The sequence below is a fragment of the Lissotriton vulgaris genome, chromosome 2_1 (assembly GCF_964263255.1).
Source record: "Lissotriton vulgaris chromosome 2_1, aLisVul1.2, whole genome shotgun sequence".
Lineage (NCBI taxonomy): Eukaryota > Metazoa > Chordata > Amphibia > Caudata > Salamandridae > Lissotriton > Lissotriton vulgaris.
Window position 1 is genome coordinate 1,840,022,947 of NC_141687.1, and position 25,333 is coordinate 1,840,048,279.

The window sequence follows — 25,333 nt, forward strand, 5'->3', positions numbered from 1 at the left end:
CTTGTTTATCTTTGCATCGCACTTTCACTTTAACAATATACAAAAACAACAATGTCTCATCCGGTATTATTGAGAGAAGTATTTAACAATTATGTACACAACATTACAAGAAAAGGAAAATAGGGAGACTCGTAATTGGTTTAAATGTGCTCAAGGGCATCATGTATTTGGAAAGATAAAAGACAAACGATGGTTGTGAAAACAATTGGAAACCGTTGTAGTAGCACTATAAAGCAATTATCGCAAGGGCAACCCGAAGACTCTGTGCACCCAAGTGCAAGTGAAACTCTAAGGTGACCTGCGCAGGTGACCAGTGGAGAAAACAGCGAGGGCGCATTGTGAAAAAGTGACTGATATATACAATGGCTAATGGTTCAAAAAGGAGCTATTTACATAGTTTCCTTATGTATTTCAGACAATTTTGAGTGTACCATAGTAAAAGTCGTGCTGGTATGTCGTCTGCGTTTCGATCCTAGTCAGTTGGGTTCATCATCAGGACCAGGTTGCCATTTGAAGGTGCTGGAGGAGGTACTCAGTCGGGTAGAGCTGCGTAGCTTGCCCCATCTCGAAGGCTGAAAGTCAGGTAGGAGAGGCCTGAAAGGAGGCGCAGAGTCACCTGGCCGAAGGGTTCCTGCTGGACGGTGAAACCCAGAATGGCTGTTCCTTCTGGTGAAGGAATTTGAGGGATGTCTGATCTGGTTCCAAAATAAGCCGGAGAGGGGACTGCCGGACAGTGAATGCATGGGCCTGGCAGTCTTGAAAGGCTGCTGACCTGTTCGTAGCACTGATCCACTGTTAGCCGGCTGGAGCAGGTAACAGTGGAGCCGTCTGGAGGGTCCGCCCTCAGTGAAGTAGGGCCAGTCCGGATGTCGGGCCAAGTGAAGGTGATCAGGATCCTGGGTCGTGAAGGGCGATCTCTAGGGGGCCGCCATGTTAGTCGGCAGCTTAACAATAGCTGTCACCCCACACAGCACTTGCAGGGTTGGCCGGCAACTATAAGTGGAAGCGCGATGCAAAAATAAACCAGCGGCTGCCTTTGCGCAATGGCTACAGCTTGATTTTTAAGATACCGGCCCACTAGTACCGAGGCACAGCACATGATCAACTTCAAATGGATATGCGTTCATGAAAGCTGGTTTATCATGAATGATTCAAGACCCCGCTGATACAGAAAGTAAAGCGCAAAATAGAAATGGAACGCAACACAGCCTTAGGCGTTCGCAGCCATAAAACAGCAGCTCTGCCTGGCAATCTTGTAGTGTGGAACGCTCTCCTTTCTGGTAAAAAAGAATACAAATGTTTATTTCTGAAATAACTATAATAAAGGTCTCGCATTTATTCGAGTTTATGCTAGTGTCTTTGTAAATAACAATGCCTTTTATTTATGTTTTTAAAACTAAAACAAAATAAAAGACATTGTCATTTGCAATGTCAAAAGCTCAAACTTGCGTTAATGCAAGATCTATTGCATTACAAATACTTGTTTTAATGGGTTGGCTAGAATGTTCGCGTAACTAGTTTCTTCCACAATAAGCCATGAGTAATCTTATTAAATGCAAGTCCGTTGCCTTATAGTGTACCCAAGCCCTGTTTTAATTGCTGCCATAGAATTTCAGTGTTGCAGCTACCTTATTTTTCTGATTGATACTTGAACGTGCAGATTCTTCAAATTTTGAATTTTCCGAGGCATCAGACTGGATGCAGAAGATACTTCTATTGCTCCTACCCGTTGGGAGGGGAATCTTTCAGCTTACACAGCAACTCCATCTTGCCCCTAACATGACCGCATGGAGCTGTATCCAGGTGCCACTCACTCCTGCTAATGTTCTTTCTTTTTTTTTCTTCAAGACCTTGGTTGCCACTCCAGAGCTCTGTTCCGCTGATGTTCATAAGACTTTGAAGGACTTTTTACAATTAACTCTATTATGTGGAAGTGAAGTAAGAATCTTACCAGAGCAGTCTTAAACCATGTTGTAACTGTTACCCCAACACCTCCTGTTTTTTGTGCCTAAAAATGGCTACCAGTCCTGCAATTAATGCCCTAATATGCACTTGGAGGTGATCGGGGGGGGAAGGGGAGTGTGGGAGGGGCGGGGACCAGGCTATATATGGCAGAGCGGGGGGGGCGGAGTGTGGGAGGGGCGGGGACCAGGCTATATATGGCAGAGCATAAGAAGCAAGGTCGTTTCTCCTCACGGTTATGGACATCTGCAGACTCCAAGGACAAGCTTGGAAGACGAAAAACCTTCTTACCAATGGACATAACATTTACTGTAAATTCCTTTTGCCGTTTTTAGGTCTCGGGTAGACCGAGCTTGCGCTGTCTCTTTGAGACATGCTGTATTGAGGTATGTACTTGAAGCACCACACACTGTCCGCCCTTCTTTTAAATTGGCTGCTGTCACTATCCTTTGTAAATGTTGGGTTTTCATTTATTATTAGGCTTGTTAGTACCTCCCTGTCTCCTATTGTCCTCTCCTACGAGGTCTGGCTCTTTTAAATGTGTTGTTACTCACTAAGTTTCATTTACGGCCTGTCTGCACTATTTTCTTAAACAAGATTCTCCTACCTGCTGTTTGTTGGCTAAATTATAACCTATTTCTGTTCTATTTTTCATACATTTTCTTTATTTTGCTCACTGTTTTTTGACACTGTGCTTTGTAAGGGGCATGTTATGGAATATGCTGTTTGTCTTCTATAATATGCAGAAGTGAAAGTTATGTTATATTTGTTATTTATTTTTCACAATATTGCTTTTGCTTGCTATGTGTAATAAATATGCTGTGAATTGATTTTTTTTTTTCTTCAGTGTACTGGGTGTCAATATATTGTGGTGAAAATGAACTTTTGACTGTGTGCAATTTTTTTTAACTATGCAAAGTTGTAGGCACTTGAACGTTAATCAAGCTTCAAAGTCAGCACATTTCTCAATTTATTTTTCCGATTTTTTTTCATCCTAATTCTATCATATACTGTATGTTTGCTAAAATAAAACATATTTCTACTCTAGTTTAGCTATATAAATGTACATATATATATATATATATATATATATCGCAAAAACCTGCAATACGCCAACATCCTATGGACCACTCGAGGGACTCAAAGTTTCTCAGTGCTTTATCGATTTAATGGCATCCACTCAGTCCTGGCCAGTGGCCCAGCATGACGCGTTTCGGCAGACCCAGTCTGCCTTGATCACATATTCATATTCTTCTGCGCAATGTTGGTTTTGTGCGTGCTGTAGAAGGTGCGTGTTCTGTAATATGCTGTTTGTCCAGTACTAAAAGTCATCTGTGTTATATTTACTATTTAGGTCACACTATATTTCTTTTCTTCGCGGTGGCATAAATATGCAGTGACATTATTTTTACACTTTAATACCTAAAACAAATTTTTGTTGCATGTATTTTTTGCCATCCACACTGTATATCTGCTTTAAGTTTTTTTTTTTTATAACTACGTACTCGCTGTGAATGTCTGCTCACTTATTTATGTAATTGTTCAGGAAAAAGGGGAGACCCTGTGTCCCTCAGAACCTGGGTATTAAATAGTTAATCAAAAAATTGGTTTTGTCGGGTAGAAACGCAAGTAATTTGGTAAAAAGCTATTAATGCAATCTAAGAACTCCCTCTAAAAACACAATTCCAGGGCCTAACAATGAATGAAATAGAGCACCTGAGCTCAATTAGTTGTACTATGTATTTTGTATTTTATCTGAATCAAATTCATTCAAATGGACATTTGATACATTGAGTACATAGACTGTCAAGGTGATTTTAAAGTGCAAATAAGTGACAATGTTGAATAGTGATCACGTGGTGCAGAAGTATATACAGTGAAGAATCAATTCTATATATTCAATATATACAGATATATACAAGTCTTTTTCGCTGGTGGCCATGTACTGGTATGTGTCTAAGGATTCTTATTATTTCTTTTAGTTGTGCAGAATCCTATAGGTACTGGGCCTTTGAAGAATGTCAACGTTTCGACCCTTCGGCGCCTGTGTCTACGGTCGCGGCGGGTCTTGTGACACAAGGCAGCCGATGGATGGGACTACGCGTCATCCATTTTTGAATTGAATCATCACACAGATGCGGACTAGATGCCATTGTGCCCTACCAATTCAGGCGAATCTCACCGACCTGGAATCAAGGACTGTCGTACATTGCACTCCACATTCCCGTCTTGAGAAAGACCCGCCAGTACTTGGCCACCAGCGAAAAAGACTTGTATATATCTGTATATATTGAATATATTGAATTGATTCTTCACTGTATATACTTCTGCACCACATGATCACTATTCACCGTTGTCACTTATTTGCACTTTAAATTCACCTTGACAGTCTATGTACTCAATGTATGAAATGTCCATTTGAATGAATTTAATTCAAATAAAACACAAAATACATAGTACAACTAATTGATCTCAGGTGCTCTATTTCATTCATTGTTTGGCCCTGGAATTGTGTTTTTAGAGGGAGTTCTTTGATTGCATTAATAGCTTTTTACCAAATTACTTGCGTTTCTACCCGACAGAACCAATTTTTTGATTAACCACTTATTTATATAAACAATTTTAGACTTAAAACTACTGCTTAAAGTCAGTTGGGGTCTTTCTGTACACACCACGGCACTTAATAAGTAACACATGCTCTTATAGTGCTTTTAAATAGCACCACTTAAATCTATTTACGTACACACAAAGTAAATAACATTTTTGCCCAGGATATTGGGGCCACAACAAAACTTGGGGGATCCGCCCGCCATTCTTGCTGCAATGACCCCCTGCCATATAAACATGGCTGGTGGGTCCGCGGCAGAAGGAAAGACCGTCCGCCGGGTTTATATGGTGGCGGTGTCTATCAGACTCCGCCAGCCATATCAGGATGGGCATTTTGCAATGCAAGGCATGCAGTCTTTACTTTGAGGGCCTGTTGCAGGCCCCCATGGTGAAGGCGAGGTGGGGGGTGCACATGGGGGGTACCTGTGGTATCCCCCTGCATTTGCATACACAATGCGGCAGGCACCGCGCGGTGCCTGCCGCTTTGTGTATGCAAATGCAAAACATACATTTTTAACATTGCAGCGGGTGCTGGTGTAAACACCGCCTGCCGCAATGTTAAACATGCATGATGCGCCCGCCACTGTGGCGGGCACATCCAAATACACCCCATGGGACCCCCGCCCTTATGGCGGGCGGTCCCATCCCCTGATGGGATAGCGGGCGGAGTAAGTCCTCCCGTCATCCTAATGACCCCCTTAAACTTTAATCACCACTTCCAATTCTGCACCTTTCTCCCTTACGCTACATCCACTCCACAATGACCTTTCAGTCACACATTCTGTTCCTTCTTTAAAGCACATTCATTTACCTATCTCACCTGATACCTTCCTTCTTTTCTGCTCTCAACCCTTTACACTATTTTCCTTTTAACATTTTCTTCTTCTCTCTCACACCTTTCCTAATTTCTCCCCAATCTCGCCTTTGCATTCTCCGATTTCATCTGCCTCCTAGCCGCTCTCTCAACACTTTCTCTCCTTCTCCCATTTTCCTTTTCTTCCCATTCTCCTCCTCTTCCCTCCTCTCCTGTTTACCCCCCCCTCGTACACCCCTCTTACTAGGACCCATTTCACCGTGAAATTAATTGTATTTAAATTAGTCCTTCCAGTGCACACCGTGGCACTTCATATCGAAAAAATCACCCACAAGTATTGAAAGTAATTTTAAATAACACCACTTAATACTATAATACTTTTTTTACATACAAAATTAATAAATATTCTGTCTTTGTTTAAATGTTTTCTTTCATATTTAATGTACAACACTCTTGTTTTTTTTATTTTTTTGTTGGCTTGGATGGCCTTTTAAGTCAACAGTGCACACATGGCATTCTTTCTTTTGTTTTCAAAATCCGAGCAATTAAGCATCCAGTTTCCCACTTGCATTCGAAGGCATTTTGATAATTATCAGCATCGCCATCTTTTCTATATAATTAATTTGCACCCAGACAGTAAACAGAACATGTACTTTACTGTATGCTGTTTCATTTCACAGTTTGTTGTGAACTTTCACCCATGGGCTAAATTATTTCTTTGCTGGATACATTAACATCCTGCTTTCAAAAAACAATTGCACTTTACTATAGATTTCAGCAAAATGTTTGTACCATCCATAATGTAAATATGTTTATTTAACCCAAAGACATTACACATTTCATAACCATGACTTAAGGAAATAATACATTTTCGTACAGACAAGTACATGACAGGATTTTCCCAAACACACATGCTGTTAGGCCACGCCACGTTTGTTGTTATAGGCTGCACAACATGTGTTTTGCTTGTGCAACCCGTGACTCCGCAGAGTAGGTATTTTTTTTATATTTAAAGCTGCCGTTTGTTTTTAAACTATTTTAGCCTTTAAATTAGTGCTCAATTTGTGCAGGGGTTTTCTGGTACACACCACAGTGATTAATTATTAAGACCTACTTTTATCGCATAAAATTCACTGAAACATAGTAAAGTGATTTAAGGCCATAACATATGTTTTGAAATATAAGGAAACTCATTTATTTGCCCGGGATCATATGTTGGGACCACGGCAATACTCAAGTCTCCAGCTTCAAAGTTGGCACCTTTCTCCCTTTATTTTTGCCAAACCTTTTTTCGTCTTAGTTCTGTAATATACTGTTTCTTTGCTAAAATAAAACTCTACTCTACTTTAGATCTATATATATATATGTATATATTCTTTACTCTGCGCAATGTTGGTTTTGGGTATGCTGTATAATGTGCGTGTTCTGTAATATGTGGTCTGTCTTTTATAACACCCAGTACTTAGTCATCTGTGTTATACTAATCATTAGGTTACACTATATATTGCTTTTCGTTGCAGTGTTCTATAAATATGCAGTTACATTATTTTTACACTTTAATACCTATAAGATATTTATGTTGCAAATCCATATCAATCTTTTAGCCATATATGGTTCTGCACCCTGCAGCATGGCTTGTAAAAGAAGCATTTGCAATACAATACGTTTCGCATTTGTTAAAGTTGGAGCTATTGCAGTTAAAAATGACAATGTTTTTTACTTTAGCTTTTTTTTTTACCAATGGCAATAGCACTATGCAAATATAATTTCCCAACTGCAAATAAAAAATTAAAAAGTAACAAACGTCATTTTCAACACCAACAGCTGTAACTTTAACAAATGCGAGACCTATTGCATTGCAAATGCTTGTTTTAAAGGTTGGTATGAACATTTATTGTGTTTACAATGTTTTGGTTCTATCAAGTGTGTCCTAAATTTGCATTGGGGCGCAGAAATAATACAGCAGAATGCATTGCACTGGCCTCTTCCATGGATAATTAGATGTGGCATCCTGTGGGGTCAGTTGGCATGATGGACTGTTGTGAATTGTTGCTCTGGTGACATGCTATTGTTAATACATTTTCAAGTCCAGTCTGGCAAGATGGAAGAAGGTTGGTTTTACAAGTTTGCAGAGTAAGATTAGCCAAAGGTAACTATTAAGTTCTTGGCACAACAAAACATAATTAAAAAATAGCTTTAATTTCATTCACATTTCGTTATTGGTGTCAAGCAGCGAACAATCCTGCTGGTTGAACACTTGGGGGATTTTATCTGCCCTTCGTCTAATCTCCTTTGCATCCTGCATAATGGAACTCTTTGAATGCATTTAGATTGTGTGATACAGTTAAACCAACATAATTTTCTGCCACTCATGTAATCTTCTTTCTTCTTTACAGAATGAAATCCAGGTGCAAATGATCAGAGAAGGACACAAGAGCCCATTGGATACATTTTGGAATGGCCAGGGTATACTGTTTATTGCAGAGAAAAAGGTGCGTACTAATTAAGCACTGGATCTTCTAAATTAGTATGATGCTTCCTTTTACCAGATCGAGTATGGTAGAGTAATAAAAAAAAGCTGCACACCCTAAGTGAGTGAACAGGTTAACAAATTTTAGGGTTTGATATGTTTTTTGTTGGGTTTGAGCAAATTGGAGTTGAGAGCACAAAGTGCTTTGCATTTTGGAGATTGTTCGGTAGGTATCCACAAATGCTAATTTTACATTGTGCTGCTGAAATGCTGTCTTGGTTTAAATAATGCAATATGTATGTGGCTTAATGTATTTTATAAGGCAATTTCTAAACGTTTTGATGAGAATACCATCTTTGTGAGATATTGTATGAGACGGAGGCATGTGGAGAGCTCTGTGCTTTATACCTGAGCCAGAACGCAGCAACCAGTTGGTTGGGGTTAACTCACCATATTCTTATACATTTTCTACTCTGGTTGGGTTAGCTCTTCAGTTACTAGATATTGTTATAGAATGTGCCAGTCAAACAGGCCCAGTGCAAACTAATTTGACTGAAATTCTTAGACTATATTAAGATGTTGAATGAAAGACCATAATTGGATGAAAAGTGCCCTCCATCTTATCCTCTGGGATTGTAGTTAGAGGTGGTGGCAGTAGAGCTCTTTGGATGACTTTACAGTATGAAAAATCCTTTCATTAATGTATCTTTTAAAAGATGTAAGAAGATTGTTTATAAACAGTTTAATGTAGTAAACCGATGGCATACAATGAAGACAGCAGATTTACAGAAAAACATTAAAGAACAGATTGTATCAATCAATCAAATAGCACTTATAAAGCACAGAGCTACTCTGTGTGTCCGTGCTGTAGGTACTATAACCACTGAACACTGCATAAGTGAGTTAGGGATGTGTGGCGGAATCACGCATGCGATTAGAACGCATGCTTTAACAACGCGGTCTTCACCACAACTGCGTCTTTACCACGCATGCCTTTACAATAAATTTCATTTCAAAGCATGATTGGTTAAGGCATATGCATGGTAAAGATGTACACCCCATCTCTCTGCCCTGAGCCCTAAAACCTAGCCACCAGCCTTGAAAACGACCCTGCCTGAGCCCTAAAAACACCCAGCCCCCTGCCGTTTACCCTGAAACCTACCTCCAGCCCTATAAACGACTCCAACCCTAAAAACACACCAGCCCCCCTGCCCTGAACCCTAAAACCGCCACAACCCTAAAAACACGCCAACCCCCTGCACTGAGCCCTAAAACCAGCCCCGAAAACTACCCTAGCCCCCAGCCAAAAAACTTCCCTGACCCCCAGCCAAAAAACTACTCCGACCCCCAGCCCAAAAACCTTCTTGTTCCTTCCATTCTCCCCACCCATCCACTCTGAATCTAGAGCCCTGACTGCCTTTATTAGGCATATGCTTGATAAAGGCTAGTGTGGTAACGGAACGTGCGGTTCTGTGCTCGTAATAAATGCCATTTCCTGAGAGTAGCCAGTGCAGTTCCTTCAGGTGAGCCTGAATAGGGGTGTTTTGGGGTAAATTAAGCAACAGCCGAGCAACAGTGTTCTGCACCAACTGGAGTCTCTTGAGTTGATACAAAGGGAGACTCCTGTATAGTGCATTGGTGTAGTCCAGCCCGGTTGGTATAAGGGCATGGATTACTGACTTGTGGAAAGAGACTGGATAAAGGAACAAAAATGTCCTCGAGATCCGAAGGAGACACAAGCAGGTCTCTTTCTGAATTTTGAAAGACAAGTCATCGAACTTCACTCCAAGGTTCGGCACTACTCTGGCCAGGTCGAAGGAGAGGGGGCTGAGCTAGGACTTACCCCACTGTCCCAAATTTGGGAAGGGGAACCAAAAGCCAGCACTTGTGTTGCACTGGTGGGTACTCTGGCTCATCCACTGGAATACTACTGATAGACGAGCAGCAAATCTATCTTGGGCGACAGAGATGTTACTGTCCCAACACAGAAGAATCTGCGTGTCATCATAAAAGAACCTGCACATCAATGGAATCCACTAGTGCTGCTAAGGGTGGCTTAAATACATTTAACCATGTAGGGCTTAAGACAGAGCCCTGGAGAGCACCAAATTTGAGGGGTTTGGGGTCAGATGCAAAACATGCAATCCATACAGACTAACATCTGCTGGAAAGGAAAGAACCCGGCCCCACCTACACCTATTTGTATAATAGCGAGAGACTAAGAATTTAAACTCTTGGTCAGCGATACTGAAGGTACGGTCCTCCTGACCTTTACATGCGGGTGCCTGGTCAGCAGCAGAACTGGGCTTCTGTTAGCCCAGATTGCCACAGCCAAGTTTGATAACGTCTCTTCAGAAAAAAGTTAATTTCACTAACATGCAGAACTGTTTCACCTTAGTACATCAGATTGTATGTGTGCTTTGCAGAGTATTTTTTAAAAGAGATCATTTTCAAACCTTTTCAAACATGATTTTGGTAACATTCATTTTTCGAACCCCGCCCCACAATGCTAAGAGTGAACTAAGCAGTAAATCAGTTATGTGCAGTCTTTTGGTGGCCTGTGTTCCTATTTTACATGAACATCACAGTTTTCAACACTTGAGAAAGTTTTCTACAGCACACATCCTGAAGTCCTGTATTTAAAGGTTCTCTTATATGTGATTTTTGAAGAAAAACGAGGGAAAGTGAAATAAAACAATTGCCTAGAATCACCCAATTTGATTTAGTGGAGAATCTGGGATTAATCCCAGGTTTTCTGGTTTTACATTGTGCAGGTCAGCCACCATATGTATATGCTTCAGTTCCCCCACATCCACCTTACTGCCAACCCCTCCCCTAATTCCAAACCTCCACCCTGCTGGCATTAGTGTGGCCCCCAACCACATCACTGACCAAACATTTTGGCCTGTGGCAAAATGTTTGCGATTATCAGTAGAAGAGGCAGCTGTTATGATGTTTTGAGGACAAATCAGGAAGAAGAAAATATGCGATCGGGAAATGACACCGAGAAAGAAACACAATCCGAAACCATAGTCAATATGAATTAGCTGGATTGTAGTTAATTGAGAGTAAAAACAATCTGGGAGAAAGAAAAAAAAAGAAAAGGACTGAAGTGCCCCTGAAAATGGAAGAGACTGAAATAAAAAGGTTAGAAAAAAATCAGTTACTTGAGTGTATTTTTGGAATGTGTATGCCAAGGGGGAAATATTGTGCCAGAGTGTGATAAATATATTCACTATATAATTTAGTTACTATACAGTATTATAGCAAAAACTATCTTTATTGGAATTTCTGTTTAATATTGTTCTTCAATAATTTGAAATACTACTGGTTCTATGCTGATTCTAGGCAGCATGGAATGTTTTTTTCAAGGTACCCACTTAGTTTCTATTATTTTACTGGAACTTGGGAAGGTGAACCATTTTTAATACTTTTCTGAGACCTCGAACTTATGCCTTTCTGTTGACTTATTAATGTTGTTTCTCTGTAACCTCCTTGTTTCACAAACAATGCTTAACTAGCAAGTTGTACTGGCGTCTGGGTGAGGGTTGTCTTTTTTTTTATTCTAGTTATAGATTGCATTGGAGTCCCATCGGACTAGGAAGTAATCAGACGATTCTGGCAACAGATGTATATAATAGCAGGCATAATGCACTATTTTACTTCGTCCCATTACCACCATTAAATCGAGAATAACATCGCTCCACCTTTGCTAACCATGTATGCAAATTGTAAAACAAACTTCAATAAGCAGATTTAAACAAAAAAATAGATTTCATTGGAGTCTTTGCTATGTATTTTTTTCTCCATAGTATTTATTTTAGACTCTTAAGATACGACATGATTGATGCTTTGTACCTTAACCTTTTGTTGTATTGTGTACTCTATTCCTGAGGCATAATTTATCACACATTTCTCAAAGATAACTGCCTGAGCCTCTCAGCACCCAATCCCTTCACCCTATTCATATAATAATTTCTTGATGTTGCCTTTTATTAGCAAGTAATGTAACATGCAGAGCTAAGAGCATGTTGAGAAGAACCTTTTCTGCTAGTTTCCAGACTACAGTGAATTTTAGTTTGTTCTACATGAAGGGAAATTGCTTAAGAGCAACTAATTATTCATTTAATAGAGTTGTAAGAGGTGCAGGGGAGTACTCCGGGGTCTATTTTCAGCAAAACTTAGGGCTTCATTAGGATCGCGGACGGACTTGCGTCCGTCCGCGACCCCAGAGGATGAGGGAACGTCCGCATGGGCTGCGGCGTTCCCTCATGTGCGATTAGGATGTGACCGCCACCCTGGCGGTCACATCCTGGATATTTAACATTGCGGCGGTTGCTGCTTCAAGCAGCACCCGCCGCAATGTTAAAAGTGCATGTTTAACATTTACATGCACAAAGCGGCAGGCACTGCGCGGTGCCTGCCGCTTTGTGCAAGTAAATGCTGGGGGGTACCATAGGTACCCCCCATGTGCACCCCCACCCGCCAACACCCTGGGGGCCCGCAACGGGCCCCCAAAATCAAAAGTACGCATGCTTTTCCATGGCGGAAAAACCGCCGCGGAAAAGCATGTTTACAAATGCTTCCGAATTTGGCTGGCGGTGTCTGATAGACACTGCCAGCCAAATGAGAGCTTTTCCACCGCGGTTGTAATCTGACCGCGGCGGAAAAGCAGCGGACAGTAACCAAGACCCACCAGCCATCGTAATGTGGCGGTGGGTCTTTGGTGAGTCCGCAGAGGATTTTCCGCCTCCTCCGGGCCGGAGGTGGCTTCCCCCGGCCCGGAGGAGGCGGAAAATCCTCCATCATAATGAGGCCCTTAGTATTTCCCTTTTTTTATGTGCGGGCTGATGTCATCTTGCCTTGCCTGTCTCACGTTAGAAAGGGATTGTCCTTTAAAGAAATGATTGTACTGTACCACTCCATCTTCCATAGTACTTTACTCTACTAATAACCTGTCATCAATCCAAGTTTCCATTGTACGTCAGTGGAAAGGACCCATAAACAAACTTTCTCCCTTTTTAACCTTCCATGGTTTTTTTTACTTTAACCATCATGCCAACTTCCACTTTCGGATCAACTTTAGAGCCAAATTTCCCATCAAAGTATTTCTTAATAATACTATGAGTACGAGCAAGATTTTCTTTAACTTTCTCTAAATCTACACTTGAAGAGGTGGATTTAACTAACCATGACGGATTCACCTTGGTTCTAGGAAGTCTTCCCCTCATGATTTCAAATGGAGAACATCCAGTCATGGAATTCACTGTGGTTCTATACATCCATACTTTCTTAAGAACTTCCAATTCCCATTTCGTGCCTTCATTTCCAACTGATTGTATTGCACCTTTGAGAACTCTATTAAATCTTTCCATAACCCCATTTCCACTGGGATTATATAGAGAAGTAGTGGAATGTATTATTCCCAATCTTGCAAAGTAATCTTTAGCCTTGTTAGAATTGAATTGTACCCCATTGTCAGTTATGAGTCTAACAGGTAAACCCTCTTCAGTAAAAACTCTATCTAAGAAACACAATACAGAGTCAGTGTCTATTTTCTCAACAACCTTGATGACTGGCCATTTTGAAAAAATATCAATAGCTGCAATGATATACTTTGAGTCACATAATGTCCATAGCAATGGTCTCCCACGGATTGTCAGGAATGTGTTCACCCATATTAGGTTTAAGCGTAGTCAAAGACTTGTCAGAATTTGCACAAATAACACAATCCCTGACTATATGTTCAATAAACAAGTCCATGCCTGGCCACCAAAATAAATTCTTAACTTGCTGTTTAGTCCTGACAATACCACTATGGCCCTCATGACCTTGTAAAACTATGGTTTTCTTCACACCATCTGGTGGAACAATACGTTCACCTCTCTTGATGATATTATCATCACATGAAAGTTCAGATCTCACTTCCCAGAAACTCTTAAGCTCTGAACTGATATACTTCCTATCAGGCCAAACACCAGTAATGCAGTCTGCAACACTTCTCAAAGTATCATCTTCCTCAAATTTCTTTCGCCATAGAGTCTGATCAATTGACATAGGGCCTTCATCATGAACCATGGCAACCTGAAAATCATCCCACTCATTATACAGATCTTCCTGAATGGGTAAAGGCATCCTAGACAAGAAATCTGCAGAAACATTGTCTTTCCCTGGTACATATTGTATATCATAAATAAAATCCTGTAAACGCATAGGCATACGTGCAATGCGAGCAGAAGCTCTCAACATGCCCTCAGTAGTAAGTAAGCGTACCAAAGGTTTATGGTCACTTCTCAAAAGACACTCCTTACCCCAAACAAACACTCTAAAATGCTCCAGTGCCCACACACATGCTAAAGTTTCCCTCTCAATCGTGGAATACTTCTCTTCAGAAGGAGTGAGAGCTCTGGAAGCATGCGCAATAATGAGCTCTTTACCACTTTTGGTTCTTTGTGCAAGTACCGCACCTAGCCCTTTTGAGCTTGCATCCGTGGTGATGATATTTTGCAAAGAAGGATCAAAACAAGACAGGGCAGTAGCAGAACATATTGCACCTTTCACATCACTAAATTCTTTCTCACATTCCTCTGACCACAAAAAGGTAACCCTGTTCTTGATCAGTTGTCTAATGTTAAATGTTCTACAAGAAAAATTAGGTACATATTTATCGTAGAACTCAACTAACCCTAAAAAGGACCTCCCATCATCTTTAGACTGGGGATGCGGTGCAGACTTAATAGCTTCCAAAAGATCAGATTTAGGTTTAATTCCCTCTTCACATAATTCATGGCCTAAATAATTTACTGAATGAACACCAAACTTACATTTTTCATGCTTGATGGTAAGACCATGTAGATTAAGTGCATCCAAGACATTCTCTAAAGCAGAAATGTGCTTTTCTTTGCTATCACTGAATACTAAAATATCGTCCTGAAAACAAACAGCTTCTTTGCAATTCTCTAAAATGTCTTGCATTACCCTTTGAAAAATGGCAGCTGCCGACGCCAACCCAAAAGGCATCCTGTTAAATCTGAAACACCCAAATGGAGTGATAAATGCCGTGAGATCTTTACTTTTTTCATGTAGTTCTATTTGGTGATAGGCAGCTGACAAGTCTATGGTTGAGAAGAACTTTGACCCACCAACAGATGATAGCAATTCTGAAATACGGGGAAGGGGAAATTGATCTATATCAATATTATTGTTTAGATGGCGAAGGTCAATGCAAAGTCTGACCTTGCCGTTGGCCCGTCTAGCAACCACGATGGGAGAAACCCATTCTGATGACTCAGTTCTTTCTATTCTACCCTCCTTGACTAAAGCATCCAACTCATTTTTTACTTCCTCTCGAACAGCAAAAGGAATTTTCCGTGCTTTGTGTACTTTAGGGCACGCATTTTACTTCAAACGAATTTCATGTTTAAAACTAGTTAACTTCTTCGGCGCTAGTCAAAAGATCGAGTTTAAAAAAAAAAAAAACTTTAAAATAGCCAGCAAAGTGCTTTCTTAGGATGATCCGTCCCTCGTCGCCAACTTGTAGAGTATGAACCACTCATTAAATTGGATTAAAGATAAGTTTATTTGAAGAAAAGGAAGCACCACCAGCTACACATCCTGCGGCACCGGTCAGCGCACAACAACTGACCTAACCGTATGTCCTCAGCTGAATGGCCCGATGACAGATCGTGCCGTGGCATGAGACATACACATTTGAATGAATACAAACAATGGATTGCACGAGAATAGCACGTGAGAAAGGCGCGTGTGAACATAACAATTAGCAAACCTTTATGGTGAAAAGACTTCTACAGAACATGATTCCTTTAATCCATGTAACCTATTTTTGGCTAGCTGTAATGTCCGTCTGGAGAGCTTGTTGTTTAGCATGGTCTTTGCCATTGGAGTTTTGAGTTCCCTAAAGGTATTTGGATGATGAACGGTTTGGTGTATTAACAATTTTTTCCAAACGCTTATGGTATTATCACTTGCTTTACTAGTTTGCTTCATTATAATAGCTTGACTGCATGCTGAAATCATTGGGAAGTTTATAGCGCAGCAGTTAAGCACCGACTAGCCATTCAAGTGCACGATACAAGTGATGGATTTATCAAAACACAGACAGCAATAGTCTTTCGTACAGCGAAGAGACTGTCAAACTTGTTGAAAGATTTTTCGTCTTGATATTTGCACCAAAACAGTTATCAGTTCATTGACTAAAGATTGTTTCCCTTGAGTTTAGTGACACAAGGAAAGAGAAAAGTGATGGCTCAAAGCTATTATGATTTCTACCAAGATACCACTGTATAGCCTGGAGAGGTGGATAGGCTCAAGCGCAAAATCACTGATTTGTAATAAAGTTCACATTACATCTATGGCTCTGCTCATCGGTTAACACTAATTATACAACAAGCCATATCTAAATACCACAAGTGAAAAGTTTCTCTTGTGACTTTTCTGACTTTCTGAGAATAAATCATACAGCAAATATTCAGCTAGTGGCCAATTTCAAACCACTTGTGGAAAATGTCTAGTTAGTTTACAGTATAAATCTGTGGGGAATGGGTGACCTAGATGGAAAAATTACCAATTTCTAACCTGTTGCCACAAGATTCTAAGATTACTCTAATCATTCATCCAAAAGGTTCAGTGTTTGAGGACTGTAGCACAAGAAGGCTGACTGCTGTCCCTTAACATTCTTTAGACTGCTCACCAAACTCAATAGATAATTCTTTATAATAAAATCCTAATATCCGCACTGGTAAATCCAGACAGAAAAGAGTATATCCTTAAAGAGAAACAAATTGCAGTACACCCGTTAGGTTGCCTCATCTCACTAAAACAAGGTAATATTGTATGACAATGTCACGTAGAGAGCACAGGATAACTGAAACTTGAAGGGGGTCGGAAGCTGCAAGTAGTGTCATATGAGCATCATCATGTGTGGCCAAATTCGTTTGTTAGTCTGTTTCTTTGAAGTTCAAGAAGACTACAAAAAATAGTGCTGGAAAGGTACATGAATGAAGAAGAGTATGTGTGAAGACAACATAGTCACATCTGTACCTGTAAAAGGAAATATTAAATATTCATATTATAAATATGTATAGGAAGTAACATTGAGGTACAAACAATAGCTACTATATACATATTTTAACTCTGAATAATCCGCAACCAATATTAATATACATTCACTGAAGATTATACAAAGAAATCTAATAATCAGCAGGTTTTCAAAACAATTGGTATGAGGTGGTATTAATAGAATAACCATGAAGGGATAAATGGGCACCTCGTCTCATCAAAGTACCACAGGAGCACCAGGTATTCACTGTTAAGAGAAGCAATTTTCCAGTTTGATGTAATTGACTTAGTAGCCCAGAATAGTTAATCAAATAATTTACTATGAATATCAGATACATTACATGACAATGCAAGTGATTTGCAAACAATTCATTAAAAAACGAATCGAAGCTGGGCAGTATTATGGTAATAACATTCCAAACCTTCTTCCAAAATTCTGAAACATGTTTCAAAGAACTATCAACGATATTGCAATGCCAGCACAGCACAACAGGTCAAGTGGAGTCCATAAACAGTTAAATAAAAGAAATGTATTTGTTTGGTATAAAGTGACAGGGAGCCAGCCAGAAATATTTCACAACCAAATTATCCTTCTGGTGTTCAAGGAAAAGTCCTGTAAGAGTTCTTCATTCTAAAAATTACTAAGGAATAATAAATAACCATCACCTGTATGTGGAGAAACAGTAAAAGCAGTTAAGCACATTTCCTAGTCTGGAGAAATGGTTGTGAGGATAGTGTTTGGAAAAGCATTAACCATAGAATTGCATAAAATGTCATGTTTAAAGAGATATCTGCTGATGGTGATAAACATTTGTTGTAAATCTGAAAAAGATAAAAAGGCATTGTCACTATAAATATCATTTAAATAAATACCCATCTCAATCCAAGATTTCCAAAACCTAATATTGCGGTTAAGCCTTATTAATGGATTATGCCACAGTAAGGCTTTTTTTTAAAGATTTAGGGATAGGTGACTCAAAGAATTAAAGTCATGCAGAATTAATTTTGGATATTTGATAATAGGTGCGGAGTTAATCAGCACATTTTTGAATTGGTCATAGATCATAATGCTGGTGAAGGGAATGGGAAAAAGTTGTTAAAGTTGAAGCTATTTAGGTGTGTCATTAGTATTGTGTTGTCAGAACTGTAAGGATTCTTGTTTTAATATAAAAGCTTTATAATATTTGCGGAATTCTTGTAATCCAAGCAAACCATGGATTGTAGCAATTTTTTGCTTAACCTAAACAAATGATAGGGATTTATTATTCCAAATGCATTTGGAAATGATTCTGCTTATTTTCTTTTAGAAAGTGTAAGGCAGTTGTAAAGGAATCATGAATAATACATACATTAATTGAGGAGCAATGGTCATTTTGATAGATTCAATTTTATCCGACCATGTTAGATATAGAAGAGACCATTGATGAATTTTGTCTGAATATTTTAAAAGTATAGAATCACAGTTTAATGTAACTGTTTGACCGAGTGCGAAAACTGTATGCCTAAGTATTTTATTTTATCTTCTTGCCAGAGAATGTAAGTGTTATTTACAAAGTCTGGGGTACAATAACCACATAGGGACAAAAGAATAGGTATATAGCTTGATTACTAATAAATGTTCTCTTCATATGCTGTTGTTTTAATATTAAGTTTTTTGTATTTAATCCTATAATGAATAGCAGGGACTCTCTCCATAGCTTAGAGAAAAAGTAAAGGAGATAACAGCCAACCATGTCTAGTTCCTTGTAAAAGGGAAAAAAAGTCGGAAAAATGCTAATTAATTAAAAGCTTTGCGTAAGGGGAGTAATAAATGGTAGAAACCATTTTAATGAAGGAATTACAAAATTAAAGGTAGATAAGGTGCGGAATAAACATTTCCCATTAACTTTAATAAAAGCTTTCTCAGCATCTAGAGCTAGAAGGCCAGAAGCAGAAATTAATGAGGGGATAGCTTCAAGTATGTGAAATAAGAGCCTGGTGTTCTATTTTTCATAAAACCTGTTTGATCCTTATGGGTGATTTGAGGCAGTATATTGTGTAATCTGGTATCAAAAATGCTTACAAAAACACTTGCAGCCTTCATAATTAAGGGAGATAGGGCGACAGTTAGATACTTAAGAATGATAGTTATCAGACTTGGGTAATTCTATGAACAAGTCTTCTGTGAAGGATCCAGAAAACATTCCTGTGGTACTGAAGGCAGTAATTAAGGGAAATAAATAAGGGGTAAGATACTAATGTTTTATAGAATTCAGCAGGGATTCAATCACAACCTGAGAGTTTATGTAGTTTGAAAGATTTAATAGATACGCTCATTTCTTCAATACAGATTGGGATATTGAAGGAAGGCTACATAAGGCAAGAAAAGAATCTATACAGTGGTTATCTATGGTCTCTGGTACACTATATACATGGAATCAAACTCCCGAAACTCTTTAAGGATATCTGATGTAGAAGAGGCAAGTTTCCCATCAATCCCATAAGCAGGATGAATTTGAGATGTCATGCTTTGCATGAAGGTAGTTACCTGACAATTTCCCCAACCTATTTGCATTAAAAGAAAATGTAGCTTTGTGGTTGGTAAATTGTAATCCAGTTTTTTCACTTAGCAAAGAATTCTATTTGTTACAAAGCTTCTTCAAGGTATGTTTAAAAACATTGTTACTAGAGATAATAAAGAGACATTTATGTTTAGCAGTTTCGTTTTCTAGGTTGGAGAGTTTAGAATTCAATTATGTATTTTCATGAGACATTAGAGAGAAGGTTGCACCTCTAATATATAGTTTAAAAGCATCCCCACGGCCAATATTGGATATGACACCATCATTAATAGAAAAAATACTCAATAGCCGATAATATTTATAGCTTGTTAATTTTGTGGAGCACAATGTTCGCATGCATACACCATCTTGCCTTAGAAACAAGAGAGTTACCTAATTACAGACGCATGGAAATGAGAGCATGGCCTGAGACTTCAATGCTTCCAACAGGATTAGTGAGAAAGTGAACTAGATTTCTTGAGACCAGTAAGGAATCACTTTTGCCACAGGAATTATAAGAATTGGAAAACAGGTAAATTCTTTTTGAGTTGAAATGGAAAAAAGAGTTGCCAAATATCAATGTTAGTTATTTTTAAACAATGCTTTAAATTATTGGAAAGACTTGGGGGTGGGTGGCGTCTGATTTTAGTAGTTAAAAGTCAATCGAGAAGAAGGTTGCATATTTTAAGTTAAAATATCCACTGACCATGAGGAGAACACTGCGAAGTGTGAGAATTCCAGATGTACTCTGGTTCCAAAAGGGCAGATAATCTGTCGTAGGACTGTAAATATGAGATGTAAAGTAGTAGTATCAATTTTAACCTTAACAAATAAGTATCAACAATCTGAATCGGAGTATTTTGTTTAAAATCAGTATCTACATTTTATTTCCATTTGCTGGATAGGAAAAATTACTGACCCATTTTTTTCAAAATAAGATCATATTTTATCCTCAACTTTAGTTTCTTGAAGCAAACAAATAACAGCTTTGTCTAGTTAAATCTAAGATTTTGACTAAAAAGAAACAAGTTAAATTTGTTTTGAAGTATCCATATGGCAATATAATAATGAAGAAGAAAAGGCATTGGAAACTATATATCTTAAAAGGTGTAGGAAGTGAAAGGCACTAAAGTAGCTTTGAAGATTAATACACAGAACAAAAGAAACAAAAGACAACGTAGAAACAACAACAAAGAATATTAATGACAGATGTTAGTCGTCGCACACACATATGCAAGATGAGCCAGCAAGAACAAGCCTGTTAATCTTTGCTTGACCACTTTACAATGATAGCCTAGTTACATTATATATTACCCGTTAAGGGTTTTCTTTCATTTTTGATCACAAAATAGTTAAATATCAAGTAGACAAGGGTGCGGCAACACTTTAGGTATGTCGGTTCAAATAACTTTCAACCTGACAATGTGTTGCTTTTCTTGGTTTGAATGCATTAGTTCAAATGTGGTTTTACCACATAGGATATGACCCACTATCCAGTTAACACACGTTTTAATATTGGAATTAAGAAATTGTGTATATTGAAGGTGAAAACGTGCCACTGTTAGGTTCACCTCACAGTAGTTTTGTCGTTTTTGCACTTGTTTTAGAAGATTATTATGAGGTCAAAAAATGTGGGCTATGTTTAACTATTTTTACTTTTAATTAGAAAGTCTATGAAGGGCAGCACTGCACTGTTGTTTGGTTCTGTTCTAAGAGGTTTTTCTGTTTTTGGGCTTGTTTAACCATATTATGAGTTTAAAAATTGGGATATGTTTTACCATTTTGCCGCAAAAATGTAAGAAGAAGAGCAATGTTACAAAGTAGGCCATATTGAGAGACTATTATTAAAATAGAGCGAATTATGTGCAGAGTATAAACTGCCAAATTTGAGCTTTTGGTGTGTTTATCATTGAGTTCTTGTTACTGAACATGGTTCCTTTGAAGGACAATATTGTTTAGCTCTATCTGGATTACCTTATAGAATATCTTTATTTAGTTTTTAGCGAGGCTGATTCTGGGAAACCCTTGCATCTTCATAAAGGAAATTACCTGCAACCGGCCTCCTTCACATATTTGGCATAATATTTGAGGAAAAACATTAATACATCCTATGTTGCTTAATTTGAGAGGAAGACCGTATAAAAAAGTCAAGAATAAGGATATCAAATATTACAATAAATTGCCCTGAAGAAGCAACATTTTATGCTGTGAAACACGTTGGCTGAAAATATTCTGTATTACACATGAGTCAATTGTAAATATTTGTGGAAATACTTTGTAATGACGTGGAACATTCTTATTGTCTTTGGTCGAAATATGTGGAACAATATTTTGTGAAAAATGCACTGATTTGTAGAAATATAGTGATTTCTTATTTATAGAAAGCAATTACAATACCATACAATTTAAGTGCAGGCTGCAATACTTGCAGGACCACCTTAGTGGGTTCCGGCAGGTGGCGGAAAAATGGATCTCCATAAAGCCTCCCAAGTATATTATCTTTGCCATTGGATGCTATCCCCAAATGGTACCTTGGGTTGTGCCACTCTCCGCTCATCCAGTCATTAAGCATTATTATGTGAGCTGCTGAATATCAGCCTGGGCCAAACCTCCATCATATCATTGTGATATATTCGATATTTATATGTGTGTTTATGTTAGATGTATGTACATGGTATGCAATATCTATTCACGATATTTGGTTGTATAAGTTGAATCTATTTTTTGTTATGTAAAAGGAGCTCTTTGTGCGTGCTTTATAGAATATAATTAAGTTACATTGATTTTTTGAAAAAAAGACTTATCGGCACACATGATTTGTGTTCATGTTGTGATGAATTAACTAATGTATCTATGGCTTGTGGGGGGCACTTTGCTTTGATTATCATTTTGAGCCGGGCAGCCCTGCCTAAAATATTAAGAAGGAGCTTTACCCACTTTACAAGATCCACAGTGAGCTTGTCAGTCGTGAGTTTGAGATTGAGGGTCTAAGTTAGATTAAGCTCCAGTGCTATATAAATTCACAGGAATTGAAAACTGAGTCTGTGAACTGGCAGCCGTAATTGCAGTCTGTCGCCCCTCCCCCACCGCCCCTCAGAGGGAGCAGAAGCTATTTCGATAAGTTAACTTGTAGGCTGGAGGCCTCTCTGCATAGGGTCAACATATGAAACGGGTGTGTGCCTGTGAGGGAAGGTCAGGAAATAAAAAGGACCTTGATCCGCCATTGCCGTCCCTCCTTAAAAGCCCCATATTTGTGCAGCATGTCTCCTCCATATTGCCAGGGGCTTTATGGCTTTAGTCCGTAACTGAGGGGGACAAAGGACGGTTCTGCCGGGTACCTCACCCAATCAAGAAGTGGACAGGGAGGGTCCTATTAACACAGATTTGGGCCTGAGGATTCAAGTATACAGGTGTGTGCTCAGAATTTGGGTCCAATTGTCATCTTTGCCGACACCTCGTCAAGAAAATCCCAGTTTAAGGAAATGAACGCCTTTTTGAACTCCTATGTAGGAGGGCGCTAGAATCTAATTAGTTCAGGGAGGGGTACACGTGCCATTCGGACTCTACAGACACCGTGTCTAGTACTCTGGTGGGGCATAATCCCCCACTGATCAGGATGAACCCAGTGTCGTATTATTCTAAGAAGTCTGTTGGCTAGAACTGGCATTGATCTTAATCTCTGTGTTAATAAGAGAGATGGGTTGATGGGAAGCGCACACGTCCGGGTGACGGCCCAGTTTGGGTAAAACCGCAATGGTTGCCAGGTCAAGTTATGAGCAAAAGTGTTATTTCACAATCTCTTCATGAAAAATCTCCAAAAGTTGGGGGCCCAGGAGGGACTAAAAGCAGGAGCACTATTCCATGGGGTACCCGCCTGGTCCCATGTTTTTACTGTAGTGCATGTCTTGAATAGCAGAGGCAATTAACTCTTGAGCGGGAGAAATCCAGGCCAGCATGGTCGCTAGCGCATACCCATGGCAATTAGCTGGGTAGAGTCTTCACCCGAGGACCAGTCTTTGGGGTGCATAGAGGGTACAATAGTGCACAGCGAATGCTTTGCAGCATCGGTTGCAGCTGTTTCCTTCTCCCTGCATTCAGATACAAGAGAGGAAACTATCCGGGATGCAACAATTCTATTTGCCAACCAATATAACACTTTTCTCGACTTGTAGATCTCAGCATTTTTTTTTATAAGCATATTTTATTGAGTTTTGTTTCTCAACATCACGCACCAGGTGTATAAAAATACATAATAATTCACCAGAATTAAAGTTGACATGTTTAGGCAATACAATAGTTACTTAGTTTAACAACAAAACTGGAATCAAACAGAACTCGCAACCCGTTGCGATCACATAGATCTCAGCATTTTTAATTGTTGACTTTTTCTCCTAAGTCTTCCTCAGGCAGGTAGTTACACAGGAGTTGAATATGGGGCTATGGTGCAAAGGTGTGAGATTACAGTGGTGATAGAATCTGTGATTATAATTCATTTTAGACCTAATGTTTGGGAAGGAGGAGTGTCTCTCAGATATAAAAGTTTGCACTGTTGCTTGCGCGGTAGATGCCGCATGTGGGCGAAGCTTGCACTGATGTGATCTGTGCTGCACTGTCTGTGTTATGTGAGAACGAACCTGCACTGGTGGTGCATGTTCTGTGTTTCGCTTTAAGGAAAGCTTGTACTGTTGCTGCTTGTGCTGCAACAACCTTGTCCAGTAAGTGTTCGTATAGGTGGCACAGAGACGAGGCAAAAATGGTCCATGCGCATTTGGGCCTTCCTTTGTTTACAATCATAGAACATTAGGAGCAGACATTTTGGTTTTGCCTTTGGTAGTTTATTTGAGTCTAGTTGTAGTTTATGGTCTTTTTTTCTCCTCGATGACTCTAGTTCTCTCAAGCTTTTAATTGTTTCATTTAAACAGTTATTCGAGTTGCAGACAGTCTACCATGCTTTGATAAAACAAAATTATAACTCAGTTTTTTGGTCTCGCCTATGCAGCGCATAGGAGGATCTTTAGCCGTCGCTGTGCTCTTTTTGGAAGCACTTACTTGTGCTTGTGGCGGCATCCATTTGCGGGAGCGCCGGGGACGCGCCACAAGCATGAGTATTGGCTTCCAAAAAGATCAGACTGCGCACGCACGCACATATGCAAACATCTGCTGCTTCTTAGCGCGATCGCTTTCACTTTCGCGCGGTCTAGTTTTTTCCTTGGTGTAGCAGACTTCCTCTCGCACAAGCGCCCCAATTATTTTTTAACTTTGAAGACTTCAAGCTCGGCACATCGCGATGCTGTGCTTAATCAGTAAGTACGGTGGTCCCGCCTTTATTTTGATCTGTTCAAGGCCCGCCTCTATTTGTATTTTTAACTTTGAAGACACTATAACATAATTTAGCTTGGCGCGCTGCTCTTTCACGAGCTCAACACTTTATCTTTTTGATTCTACGTGTGCACATTTACCTTCCTTTGCACACCCCACTCCACTGCCCATTCCCTTTTTAGGTCTCGGACCGGAAATGCTGGCTTGCCAGCTTCCGGTAGGAGATCTTATGTTTCTTTGTAGTGTAGTTTAACCCGCCTCTCTCCTCCATTGGCTGGCTTCCTAAACGGAGGCCAGCCATTGGAGGAGAGAGCCGTCATTTCGATTTAGCCCCGTCTTTTTCAGATTCGGGGGCGTACATTTTGCTGTTCTTTAGCTCGTGACGTCTTCCGTCACTCAGGACAGCAAAACAAGCCCCTGAATGCGAAAATGACCATGCTTTCTCCGAGGCATTTCTGCTTTGCCTCGGAGAAAGACGGTGGTGGTTTCCAGAGCTGCTCTGCTCGTCCCCCCTCCCTTCGCCCGCAGCTCTCCTTAGTCCCG

General features: G+C 39.6%; 1 protein-coding gene across 4 annotated transcripts in view; it reads left to right on the top strand.

The window, feature by feature from the left end:
• The window catches only part of ZWILCH (zwilch kinetochore protein), a 405,441-nt gene that overhangs the window by 70,478 nt on the left and 309,630 nt on the right, over positions 1-25,333 (top strand). For 2 of the 4 annotated variants that reach the window (XM_086957998.1, XM_086957996.1), the window contains exon 3: positions 7,780-7,875. In XM_086957998.1, the coding sequence (XP_086814124.1) occupies positions 7,780-7,875 (96 nt within the window). Of the gene's footprint in view, positions 1-2,303; positions 2,349-7,779; positions 7,876-25,333 lie in introns of those variants that run through there. The other 2 variants (XM_086957999.1, XM_086957997.1) reach the window with 2 other exon arrangements.